The sequence below is a fragment of the Xenopus tropicalis genome, chromosome 3, assembly GCF_000004195.4.
Source record: "Xenopus tropicalis strain Nigerian chromosome 3, UCB_Xtro_10.0, whole genome shotgun sequence".
Classification (NCBI taxonomy): domain Eukaryota; kingdom Metazoa; phylum Chordata; class Amphibia; order Anura; family Pipidae; genus Xenopus; species Xenopus tropicalis.
Window position 1 is genome coordinate 52,017,129 of NC_030679.2, and position 14,013 is coordinate 52,031,141.

Consider the following 14,013-nt stretch of genomic DNA (forward strand, 5'->3'; position numbering starts at 1 on the left):
CACCCAATACAGTCTTTAATTACTATAGCTGTTATTTTTCCTTTACCATTTCAGATGTCCCTAGTCAATATTGATACATCGTGTAGGCCTTTTTGGCAACATTTTAATATTGATTTCCTCCTAGCAACATTAGCATTTAATTTTTCTGATTTGCAGACGTTAATAGCTTTGTAATATGATCTTATAGCTGAACCACATCTGGGCAGCCTTGCAGTTCCATTGTGGGCTAAATAAATTTTGCCTTGTATAAAATTGATTTTGACACAGGCCAACGCCAGGCTAGTAAATGGAGTGTGCACATAAGGGTGGATCCAGAGTCAGTCCAGGTTATAAACAAGGGGGTGAGTCACACAATTAGAGGCACATTTGTTAACACTCTGATAGTGGTTTTAGAGTTTTTGAAACCACAAATAAACTAATTTCCAGTAAGACCAAATATCTAGTCATATTAAAATATATGAATTAAAAAAGCATGAAGGGAATAAAATGTGGAACAAAAATGAAAAGAAAATGAAAATCATACGTTTTTGGAGGTTTTTTTGTTTTTCCATGAATCATCATGGACTATAACCTTTTAAAACCATAAATTAAATAATGGTTGTTACAGGACAACTCTCATTGACTTCTACATGACCATGATAGCTTTTAGATGGCAAAGTCTTGTATTAGTGTTTTTTACGCTTAAAGGGGACCTGTCGCCCCCCCCTAAGAATTACAGTTTATAAATTATATTAATCTTGTTTCCTTCTGTCTTGGAATTCACAATGACAGCAAGCAAACAGGCACTATTTTGTAGATGCTGTTATCAAGACAAGCTTTGCATCGTGCCAGAATCTTGTATATGTGCCAGAATAGGGCACATAAAGCCTATTCCAATGTATCGTGAGAAGGGAGGGGGAATAAGAGGTGTGCAGTGATATTTAGGAAGTGCAGAATGGAAGGTGAAAGTAAGTGACTGCCTCACCTCTATGCCTGTATGTAAAGCGAAGTTAGAATACATCATGCATTGCTACTAACAATACACTCTAAAATCATAGGTAATCATAAAGGTTTGTAGCAATTGTTGACATATGTAGAACAGGGTGTAAAATTCTTATGTAAAAAAAGGGAAATCACCTTGAAAAACATTTGTGTAAACACTGGTATTGTCTTGAGTGCCTATATTTTTGAATAGCATTTTACATCAGGGTTAAATGGAGCTATTTGTTTTACACAACATTTTATGACTTTTTCCCTATAACCATTTTACAAGTTTTAGTATAAGGCAAAGGAGTATAAGGCACTTTTTTAAGTGATTAATTGCATATGTTAAAGCTCCAGCAAGGATTGCGTGTAAGTGTAAGCTAATGTGTATATGTTTGGTGCTAAATGTAGTAATGAAATAGACAACAGTCGTTTAGAGGAATTATCACTCCGTTGAATCAGTACATCATTTTTATTAATGTATTATAAAATACATTGTGGTTTGTTAATTATTATCAGATATCATTTTTTTCCGTTTAAAATAACAATAAGCACCTGTCTCATTAAAAACTAGCATCCCATCTCACTCACTAGACTAGTCTCAATTTTTGGTGTTATTTCACATAATGCCATTGTTTCCAGTTGTGAGAGAAACTGATTTTAAATACAGGTATCGGACCCCTTATCCGGAAACCCGTTATCCAGAAAGCTCCGAATTACGGAAAGCCCGTCTCCCATAGACTCCATTTTAATCAAATAATTCAGAATTTTAAAACTGATTTCCTTTTTCTCTGTAGAAATAAAACAGTATCTTGTAATTGATCCCAACTAAGATATAAATAATCCTTTTTGGGGGCAGAACAATCCTATTGGGTTTAATTAATGTTTTATTGATTTTTTAGTAGACTTAAGGTATTGAGATCCAAATTACGGAAAGACCCCTTATCTGGAATACCCTTGGTCCCGAGCATTCTGGATAATGGGTCCTATACCTGTATTGGTATTGTAAAGTGATAGTTTTGGCCCTAGTAAAACTTAGAGTTTATTTAAGAGTTTATTGCTTTGTGGATACAATAATTACAGAGGGTATCAATGGCTTTATCTTATTTTCAGCGCCAGATTTCTTTAATGGGCACCCAGAGGCCGGCCTCCTTCTCTGCCCCTTTCCTCCATCAGGATTGCGTGCATGCTCCATCCTTGCAGCTTGCATACTGAAGACTGGGGACAGGACGCGCTGAAGTTTTCTGTGTGTCCAGTCCCCAGTGCTCTATATGGGAGCATATTTTACGTGTGGCTGGGCGGCATGCCACCTCAAAATTTATGCCGCTCTTGGCCTGGGCCATCCCACTTTAGTAAATGGACTTTTAAGCCAAATAGTAAAGACTTGTACACTGTTAAGGACCCACTGTTCATATAATTAAGCTGCTGTATAGCAACGGGGGCATCATTCAATCTGTAAAAAGAGAAAAGGTACAGGTTGCATAGAAGATAACAGATAAGCTTTGTAGAATACAATGGTGTTTTACAGAGTGTATCTATTATCTGCTATGTAACTTGTGCCATTTAGCCGTATTTCAGTTTGAAAAGCTAACCCTTGGGCTACACATTAGCTTATATATTAAAATTATAGTAGGGTTTCTGAAACAAACATACAACTTTTACCAGTGCAGGGCAGCAGAACATTATATTTTAATTACTTTAATTTTTTTATTGTTACTGTTCATTTAAGGTGTAAAATGGGGGGGCAGATAATCTGTTTTCTTCTCTTCTGACACATAGCAGGGGAAGATACAATATTAAAGCTTTGGTTACTTTTTAAAGGGGTTCACCTGTAACTTAACTTTTAGTATGTTATAGAATAGCCAGTTTTAAGCATCTTTTCAGTTGGTGTTTTATTTTTTTCAATTTTTATAGTTTTTTAAATATTTGCTCTAGTTTTCAAAATGAAGACCAATTTCCAATTGTCTCAGAATTGTCTCCTTGCATTTTCCATTTGCCCCAGAGTGTGTCTTTTTTTCTCGGCATGAGTGCTTTAACATTTTCTGTTTTATATAGCAATATAGTAATTGCCAATTATCCAGATGCTCTTAAGTAGAGCTATATAGAGGTGGTGCTGTAAAATTCACTGGGTTATAACCATGCACGCTTTTAAAAGTATTATGCCAATGGGTATTCCTTTGTAATAATAGTCATGTCAGGTGCTCAGTAGTCCACACTTGTTCTGAGGTCCATTTACAGGGAAATATTTTCATGCAGGGTCTCCTTACAACATAAGATCATTAAAGAGCAGTCAATGTGCATTTTACCGTGAAGGTCTTTGCTAGCAGTACAGCTAATAGCGCATTTCCCTTCCAGTGCTGACTGTTTGATTCTGAATTGTATTCTGTATTACTCTTACAGTTACAAGAACAGATGTGACAGAATTATTTTTATTAAAGTAAAGTTGCAGGCGATTTTCCATTAAATAATATGTTACATATACTGAGATTGGAATCTGTTGTTACCAATGGTAATTTCTTAAAATGACTTCCAGATTTTTTTTTTTTTTTTTAATGTATAAAACATAAATCTGCCATTTGCAAAAAGAGCATGACTGCATATAATGAGAATTTTAATAAACCCAGATTTTTTAACATTTGTAAAATGTAGCTTTTTCCAGTAATACACTGAAAATAATTACCGGTATTATTCTCATTTTTTGTTTTTTTTTGCATTCAAAAATGTTAGGGACCCATAGGGTTGATCTTCCCCTATGGCTTTAAACCCTTATTTCCACTGTTACTTGGCAAAGACCCTTGTATCTAGTTTACATTTTGCCTATTGGTTTATTTGGTTGATCACACCTCTTGCACTCCAATATATTGTTTAACAAGGAGGTGTGGCTTCCTCTTTGGCTGCCTCTGTGTCTCAGGAACAGGTCACTGAGCCTGTGAGCAGCACAAGGCCCCAGTAAAGCCATTATTGCCCTAGAGTACCCATCTTATACTTGAAATCAGGGACAGGGACCCCGTGAACGAAGAACCAGTTAGATAGTTACTCTTGTCGAGCACTTTCTAGAAAAGTGAGATAGAGGGGGAAGGAAGCAAAAGCAGTTTTGGCTCCACCAAGGAAAGTAGCTGGAAGTATCCTTCCATACACACAGTGTTGCCTCAGCACAGGGCCACGGTTAAAACATAGGAGACAGGCAGTACCTAACCCAGATACACAGTTGGCTGTAGGACTCTTAAAGCTAGAGGTATTCAAGCTAAGGGCTGAGGTATCTATCCTGACTGCTTTCAAAGGGGTGTCAAGCTGACCAGGTGCATTTACCCTGCCCAGACTCTAAAGGAGGTGGGACAAACCGGTGTGCATCCTCTCTTGTTGTCCTCAGAGTACTACTATCATTTAACATCTGTATCTGCATTGTGAGTATAACCCTACTTATCCATTTGTTTATGACAATAAACCTGTGTCTATAGTTCAACTGCAAGAACCTTCTGCCGTCCATCTTTGCACTGCACACAGCTACAGTGAGTTGTAGTACCACTACACCCTCGCTCCGCAGGTATCTTCCATATAGCTAAGGCCCATCCTGTCTAAGAGAGTCTCATGTACCCCATGCGCTAATACCTGTACTAGCCTGGGTTTGACTATTTTATAGCCAAATAGGGGATACATTTACTTTAATTTTTAATCATCCAAAATTTATTTTCAATTTTTCTCAGGAGCAGCTCAGTAACCAAGATCACTAACTTAATAAACTTTGATAGATGGTTCAACAGACATTAATTCATACATTGCTCTACACAGCTTTAGCTCCTATGGAACACGTTTGCTGTAGTGATCTAACCCTTACCCACCCACTCCCAACCCATCCCAACCCGATAAAACCTCCTTTCTACCTGCGTGCAACCTACCTGCCGTGACAGTGGGCAGGCTCAAGTATAAAAATAATCAATAATTGTCAAAAAAGGGGGAAAATCGGGGGAGCTGATGTCATGGGGGCAGGGTGGAACCAAGGACAAAGTTTGGCCTGTCCATGACTAGCTGGGAGCGCGCTGATCCTGTCTGTTCCCACCCGAGCCGCAGGGCTTGCCCATGCTATACAACATCTCTGAGCTTTACTGGTCTGAATCAGTCAACTAGTGCATCAGTTTAAAGGCATGTCCACACAAAGAATGAAAAATAAAATATAATTTTCCAATATACACTCACTAAAAAATTTTGGCCATTTTTAAAGCCATTTAAAGCCCCCTCTTAGCAGTTTATTTTCTTTAATGCATCATCACTCTGTGTTCCCTTTGCCTAGATAATGTGTTAGGCCTGTTTTTCAAAAAGTGGACTCCTGCTTGTATATCGGTTTTTAATTATATTTAGAAAGTTTCTTATTACCATATGAAGTATACATGAAATATTGTTTTCAAGTAAGTTCCCCTTTAACAGAACTGAGAAAATGGAGTATAACAGTGTGTTTTTTCTACAGTTTTAGTTTTAAAATGAATTTCATTATCTTCCCTGTTATAAAAGTCCTGTAAGCTAGGCTGCTGACCTTCCTAGCTGATAAAGGGAACTGGAGGAGACAGTTTCTGTAGTCTGGCAAACTAAGAACAGCAGAGCTGAGCACAGACACAAACTGGTTTCAGTTTCAATGTATTTTGCTTATAACTTTAAAAAAGCTGAAACTTAAAATTACTGTTACTTTCCCTTTATCAGATAGGAAGGTCACCAGCCTAGCTTACAAAACAAAAAAAAAAATGAAATTCATTTATTTTAAAATTAAAACTGAAGAAAAACTATGAAAGACTTAAAGCAATTCCTAAGCAATTCCTAAAATCCTTTATTTGTGGTGTACTATATGAAAATTGCCCTTGCAGCATTAAAGGACAAGGAAAGTCAAAATCTATGAAGCACACTATTAAATAGTACTACTATGCTGTGTAAAAACGCTATAATTCTGGCTTGCCTAATGAAAGATTTACAGAGATACACCTGCTACATTCTACATACTTATTTCAGAGAACGGCGCCACCATTTTGTCAGCACCCCCCCCCCTCCGCTCGATCTCTCTCTCTGGTCAGGACCGTACCCCCCCCCCGTCCGATCTCTCTGTCCGCCTCTCCCTCCACCAGCATCTGCTTGCCAGTGCCACACACCACCCGCTCGCCGCTTGCCTCTCCCACCACCAGCACCTGCTTGCCGGCTGTCTTCTGTGCCGCTGCCGTTCTGTGCAGTGCCGATTCTGTTCTGTGCCCCTGCTGCCGCTGCCATGGCAGCCGGACGCTGGGGGGGGGGGGGTGCGCATGCGCCGCCGAAGGTCTCAAGTCGCCAAGTCTGGGAAGGAGCGAGGCATTATGGGAATCTTCTCTACCCTGCTCAGCGTTTTTTCTAACTGTGTGGCTTCAGATCTTCTGAATGGGAGAAATATGGGGAGACTTAAGGGCACTATTGAGAGAACTGAAGGTATGCCTGCAGCTTGAGATTAACTCTTTATTAGCCTTTCCTTCTCCTTTAAATGTTATTTTTGTCATTTGATTTCACCCAGTTGATTTCATACCTGCTGGCCTTATCTGGTTGGAATACCAGGCTCACATTACAGTAGCTAAAGCTTCCTTCTGGATACTATGAAATACTGTTCACTAACTGGTTTTATGGCCTGTAGATCCTCTGTGTAAAGGCAAACTGTAACAAAAAAGATTTCAGAAATGAAGCAAATGTAAATGTAGAAAGCAATTTCATGGTAAAATAAATATGTATATTATAGCAACGACATTTATAATGGATGCACAATAAGTTTTTATAAGGCAATCATGGAACACTGCCAGTCTCTGTTCTGCCTTATGTTTCTTCCACTGCAAATCTCTCTGACATGGAAAAATGAACAAAAGGTCATGTGCAGCAGGTAGGTCTGTTCTGCCCTGTCTGTTAAACAATATATCAGGCAGAGAAAGAACTGTGTTGCTTCAAATCAGCCCCAGTCCACTTTCCTGAAAATGGTTTAGTGTAGCAGAGGGGATGTGAATTAAAGGAAGACTATAATGGCATATACATATAATTTAAATATTTTCCTTTTACATCCTTCCCTTCGAGACAACTTTTTTTCATGGTCTGTGTTATCCCTAGAGATCACCTGACCAGAAATGGAGCCCAGACCTGCAGATATTTGCACAGTGCCCCATGCAATAGGTAAATTGCACAAAAATGGCCAATTGCTGCCTTCTTTTGCACACAGAGTATTGTGCATGCCCCCTGTTGTCTTATGTAACCTAGCATGTATGTGTGCCCTTGGTTAGTGTGTGAGCACAGTGCATTGTATGAGCCATAGGGATGGCCCTTAGTACGTAAAATAGCAATTTTCACTACGGACCCCCAGGAGCCAACAAATAAATAGAATGTTGTCTGACTACTTGCAGTGAATGCTATTTCTCATAAGGCCCAAAGAAAACCGGTATGAGCTAAAAGTTTTAACCTTGTTATGAATGTTAATTTCAAATTTTCTATATTTCAAATATTTTGTCTTGAATGTAAAACAAAACACCATAATGAATGTCTTAACAGATATGTCTGACAATATGAAAATAAAAAACAAAGTTTAAAGGACAATGAAAGGTTAATATAAATTAAAAGTAAGTGTAAAGGCATTCTTTTTAAGTACTTACTGCATATCTAAATTCCCAGATCCCTGCTTGCTTCTCTGAGATATGGTGCTGGCAGCCTACAGCAGTGTGAAGACTACAGTGACATCACTGAAATCTATCTCCCCTTCCTGTAGGCTGCCAGCGGCAGCCTTCCTATTCTCTGAGCATGTGTGTAACTTGATCCTGTCTCCTGTTCTGAGCTACACATGCCCACCAGCCAATCAGAAGCGGATCTGGCAGAGAGGAGGGGGGAGGGAATGAAATACATGTGCAGTATGAAGCAAGGAGGGAAAGGAAGGGAGAATACCTTTTTAGAGATGGCTGCCTGTTCTAGAAAATGTGAAGTAAGTGTGACTGAGTAAATATTTGATTAGGTGAGCCAAAAGTGTGGCATTTTTACTAAGCAATAGGAGGACTATTGGGCAGTATGCTTTTTAAATTTTGACTTGCATTCTCCTTTTAAAAAAAAATAAAAAAATTTCTATTTAGGATTATCCAGTGGCACATACAACTCAAATAGTATATTTTTAGGAAAAGTGTTTATATTCAAAAATAAATATAGAAAAATCTGTGTTTTTGAAAAACAGATTTCAATGCAGGATTCTGCTGGAGAAGCTCTATTAACTGATGTGTTTTTAAAGGAGAAGGAAAGGCTAATAAAGAGTTAATCTCAAGCTGCAGGCATGCCTTCAGTTGCCTCAATAGTGCCCTTAAGTCTCCCCATATTTCGCCTGTTCAGATGATCAGAAGCCAAACAGGAAGAAAAAACGCTGAGTTGTGTAAAGAAGATTCCCAGAATGCATCGCTCCTGCACGGAGACTAAGAGCAGCTACTGAGTAAGCTCATGCGCATTTAACATACGCTGTGAGCGCGCTTTCCATCTCACAAGCAGGAGCAGCTTGAGTAGGACAGGAGGAGTAGGACACTCTCGCGTCTAGGGGGAGGGAGAAGATCCGCGCATGCGCGTTTCCTCATGCGGCGCCATGTTGGATTAAGTTAAATATCCAACATGGCGGCCGCAATAGAACAAATACAGCATTTATGAAAATCGAATAGTGCAGGCAATATACAGGCTATCCAGGTAAAAAAAGGTAGCGATCAGCTACAGGGACATGAGGCCTTTACAGTTATGGGTCGCTCTTTTAACCCTTTCCTTCTTTAAAAAAGAAAACAAACATGTTTTCCCATGACAGTATTCCTTTAAAGATGAATTGGTAGCTCAGCAGGCCTGGGACCATGTGGGTAGGTATATAGCCCCAGATGTGGAGTTAGTTTTGGAAAGAAGCTGGTGGCAAACCAGCTTGGCATCTTAAAGAGGTTGTGGCATTATTTGTTTGGTTGTTGTAATAATTGTTATCCTTTTACGTGTTCTCATGTAAACTTTTGTTGTCAAATAATTGACGTTGCTACAACACTCCTTTAAAACAGGGCATTGTTCTGAATGGCTGAATAGTAACTGGCATACCAAGCAATATCTAGCATGAATGGTTTTAATTACATTTAAGGAGGGAATCCTTAGGAGGGAAGGAGGGAATACAAGGTCCCTTGTATGATACTTATCTTTACTGTAACATTAAACTAAAGGCTAACAAGCCCAAGTACTGCTGCCTTATTGTAAAGAACAAGATCATTTCCCATGTATCCCTCTTCATCATAGAATTTAAAACATATAAACCTAATGTGTGCGTATGAATGTATCTACAGTATTGTAAGTATCCTATGTAATATGTATGCTAGGAAATAGCATGCTCGGTCTAGAAACACCTGCAAATTTCCCTGTGTTAAAATGTCAAACAAAAAGCAGTTGTATTTAACTTGTTTTGCATTTAGTGCTTATGAGGTACTAGCCTCAAAGTATAGAACAAGGAAGCCCTGTACTTGCTATTGGCCAGGTATAAAGTCCTGCCTACAATGGGGCATATTAACTAAAGGACAAATGTTGATTTTGGTGTATTTTAATTAGGGATGCACCGAATCCACTTTTTTGCTAATTAGGATTGGAAAGGGTTAAAAATTGCCGCACGCTGAGTGCACAGCGAACATTTTTCCCCCCCTGACCATGTAACCCTTTCCAAATGCTAATTAGCATATGCTAATTTATGCTAATTATGATTTGGTTCGACCGAGACTGTGGAATCGTCCGAAACCGAATCCTTCAAAAAAAAGCCTGGATTCGGTGCATCCCTAATTTTAATTTTCTATAACATCAGTAAGTTACTAAAATGCAAGTATGACAAGTTTTGGCAAATGAACTGGTGATAACTCTCTTCGCACTGACATCTATTCACCAGCCAATTTTTTTCCAGAGAATATTCGGCAATTTACTTAAAGGAAAAAGAAAGGTAAAGTCACTTGGGGGTGCCAAAATGTTAGGCACCCCCAAGTGACTTTAACCGCCTACCTTTTACCCCGGGCTGGTGCCGCTGTCAGGAGAAAACAGCACCAGCCCGGGGTAGCTGCCGGCGCTTCCTCCTTCCGGCTTCGCTGCGCGCGCATGCGCAGTAGAGTGAAAAGCCGAACTTAAACATTTAAGTCGGCTTTTTCGCTCTACTGTGCATGCCCGGCCACCGGCAGTTTAGGAAGTGGAAGGCGGAAGGAGGAAGTGCTGCGCTCCAGGTACCCCGGGCTGGTGCTATTTTCTCCGAACAGGGGCACCAGCCCGGGGTACAAGGTAAGCGGTTAAAGTCACTTGGGGGTGCTTAACATTTTGGCACCCCCAAGTGACTTTGCCTTTCCTTCCCCTTTAAAGCACAAGAACACATTTTTACCAAAAGTAATTTCTACAGGTTCAGGCTGACAAACAGCCATTATGAGGATAGATCTCATTGTCTACATCACCTCCACCTCTTACTATAATTGTATGGAGATAATGAATTTGTACCAGGAGAAAATTCAGCACTCTCACAGCGTTCTCTCACAAAAGTGCATTTACAATTCTTAGTAAATTTGAGTTGTGCTGTGAAAATATGCCTGGTAAATTGATTTGAACTTTGGTGAAATTTTACTTTGGTACATATGCCCCAATATGTCAGGGAGGCATTTATACACAATTTATTAATTGGCACATAATATAGCCTGAGCAATGACTTTGCAATGTAGCAACTACTGATGCCCATAAATATCCTATTTATAGCTAACTCTTATTAGTTTGCACATTGATTTTTTTTTTTTTTAATCTGATCATGGACTTTTGCCTCTGATCTATACACCTGGTCAATTAACATGGGTAAGAGGCTTTTTTAAATGTAATCTCCTTTCACACTCTTGGACATATTTATCAGAGCGAAAACCCAAAATGCACAACTCAATTCACTTGTATTCACCTAGCTAAAGTGATTCCAAAATATAGTTTGTATTCCTAATATAGTAAAATTCTGTCTTTTGTAGAGTGATAAATGCGGGTAAAAGCACACACAATGAGGATCAAGCAAGCTGTGAGGTAGTGTTTGTGAAGAAAAAATCTGGAGTCCAGTCTACACCTAACAAAAACTCTTCAAGCAAAAGGAGGTCATCTCTGCCAAACGCAGAGGGCTTACAGCTTAAAGACAACCAGGTGACTAAATGCTACTTTTCTTTAGCTATGTGCTTTGTGTCACATGACTCAACAAAACATGTGGATTATAATAAGTAGAGTACCGTATATTGTCACCTTATGTCACCTCGGCATTCCATGACCTGTATAAAAGCACTTATCCTTCGGCCCCATGCCTTTATATGACTATGAAAATCTTCAGTGATTTATAATATCGTTGTATTTTACAGTAGGGCAGTACAGTATTCACTGTATATAGCAGCAGCTTTAGCAGAGCAACCTGTGGTTTGGGAATTTTATTCCATTGCTTAAAATGTATAGCATTTATTTGTTTAACTGCCAGTAGCCTAAACGTAAGCTCATTCTACGCCACATCTTCCTGCCGGAAGAACTTGATTGATGGGTATTTTTCTTTTGTAACATGTTAAGCTCATGATGAGCAATTCCAGCACAACTGGAAGAGTGCTGTTAATATTAACCAGATGGTGCATTTGCATTATGATATCCAATATCTGCATTATGATACCCAATAGCATGTACACTTGTCTTAAAATGTTAACTAAGGAGGTTGGGGTGCACAGTACCCTGCAGAGTGTGACTGCACCCAAGAAAGAGGAATCTTACCCGTACACCCTGGCACTCCAAAACAGTGAAGCTTGGTGCATAAATGCTGGAGGGATCGGTACCCTCCCAAAAAGTCCAAACAAAAAGTAAGCACCGGCACTCAAAGCAGATAAAGCAGGGCAAGGCCTTGCAAATGTTGCGATTATTGCCCTTGCAGTTTATTGCGAACGTGCAACGTTTCGGAGCACAAAAGCCCCTTTGACTTGCAAGTCAAGCATTGACTTGCAAGGGCTTGCCCTGCTTTATCTGCTTTGAGTGCCAGTGCTTACTTTTTGTTTGGACTGCACCCAGGCCCAACAACGGGGTCTGCTAGTAGGCTGTTAACAAGCTTACATAAAAGTATATATAATATATACAAGTTGAGAAATTGCGTAATTAGGTATGTAAAAGGTATCCATAACTAATGGGCAAGCCATACACTAATAATGTGATGAAACGTTTGAGGTCCATAAATGTCGGTGAGTAGTAGGAGAAAATCGTTGTGCTTACCAGATATGGTGCATATTCCCTGTATCGGTGGCATAGGCCTTTGTGCAGATACAAGAAGCAGATATCAGTGCAAAAACACAAACTAGTCATTTTTGTGCTGATATCTGCTCCATTTGTCTGCACACAGGCCTTTGTCAATGCAGAGACACAGAACAGCAGAGGTTAGCTCACTGGAGAAAAGCTGCGGCACAGGCAAGTGTGCCTTTTGCCTTAGTAACAGGTTCAGACACTGGTCTAAGGAGTTTTGTGTGACAGCATTTTATCAGCTGCTAACAAATATTACACACAATTCCTATAATACTTAAATGCCATGCATAAAAATCACAGTTAGTTAGATTAAGACACATGAAGTAAATTTAAGTATAGGATTCATTGTACAGTATTAACCCTTTACACATATGTAAAGAAAAGTTACAACTCTGTAGCTAGTAGACAGTATTATGATGATAATGATCCCCTATATAACATGATAAATGAAATAGAAATCATTCCTATAAGCTGTTTTGTCTGTAATTTCCATTTGGCTTATGCCTGCACTTATGTTCAGCAATTCCTCCTGTTTAGAATTTAGCAAGCAGCAGCTATCTGGTTTCTTGGGTCCATTTTACCCTAGCAACCAGGCACTGGTTTAAAAGAAAGACTGGAGAGAGAGAGAGAAAGCAAAGACAGACTATTGTGATATATAAAAACATTTGGGCATGTTGCGGGGGCTTTCAATCAGTGTGTGGATATGGGTCTGCATGTTTGTGTAGGTGCCTTTCAAACAGTCCCCTCCTGTGGTCTCTTAGAAATACATCTATTAATAAGTCTAGGGTGGCATGGATCCGCTCTTATTAATTAATTTACCTGCACATAATTTACAGTGTGTTCTTAAAAACTGTACCAATTACTGTAATGCTTACTGTAGTCCTCAAATCCAGAAATACTATTTCTTTGTGGCTAAATATTGACGTTACTACCAATTTCAGTTCTTCATCCTCCAAGCTCTGAATAAGTTGGTCAAACTCAGCCTATGTAACTGTACAAACTACAAATCGTCAATATATCAGCGATAAAAAATAGAAAATAACCTAATAATCTCTCAAGAATGCTTCCAACCATCCCAATAAAGGGTTGGTCTTATAGGGTGCAACCTGCTTCACTATTAGTGCCCTGCACTCATGATGGTAGCAAGGAAGGTCAGACATAGTTAAGGTTTCTTAATGATGGCCATTATAAAATTTAAATTTTCAGTTATTGTGACTGGCCCACCTCATTTAATGCACCAAAATCCAATGTTTGTTCTCTTATAGTACAGTTATTGGACCTATTATCCAGAATGCTCGGGACCTGGGGTCTTCTGGATAATGAATCATTTTGTAATTTGGATCTCCATACCATAAGTCTACCAAAAAATAATTTAAACATTAGTAAAAATCAATTGGATTTCCCTCCAATAAGGATTAATTATATCTTAGAATCAAGTAGAAGGTACTGTTTTATTATTACAGTAAAAAAGGAATAATGATTTGCTTATAATTGAGTCTGTGGGAGATGGCATTCCCGTAATTCAGAGGTTTCTGGATAAAGGATCCCATACCTGAAGTACATTTATATTGGACCACATTCTTGTCTAAAGCCATTAAAGTTGCTAAAGAGGGTGGCATGGAACATTCTCTCTAATGGTACCTACTAGTTATATATGAAAATATATGTATCTTTAGGTTAATCACAAACTGCCCAGTGCAGGTCTAGCATATGTGTGATCACATTTTATACTTGTCATCAACTTTGTATTAAGGCGTATAGTGC

The 14,013-nt window shown here is 39.0% G+C and overlaps 1 protein-coding gene across 1 annotated transcript in view; it reads left to right on the forward strand.

Annotated features, from left to right (window-relative positions):
- Positions 1 to 14,013, forward strand: part of ppm1h (protein phosphatase, Mg2+/Mn2+ dependent 1H) — a 103,325-nt gene that overhangs the window by 23,934 nt on the left and 65,378 nt on the right. The window contains exon 2 of the mRNA NM_001017305.2: positions 10,965 to 11,130. Within this exon, the coding sequence (NP_001017305.1) occupies positions 10,965 to 11,130 (166 nt within the window). The remainder of the gene's footprint in view (positions 1 to 10,964; positions 11,131 to 14,013) is intronic.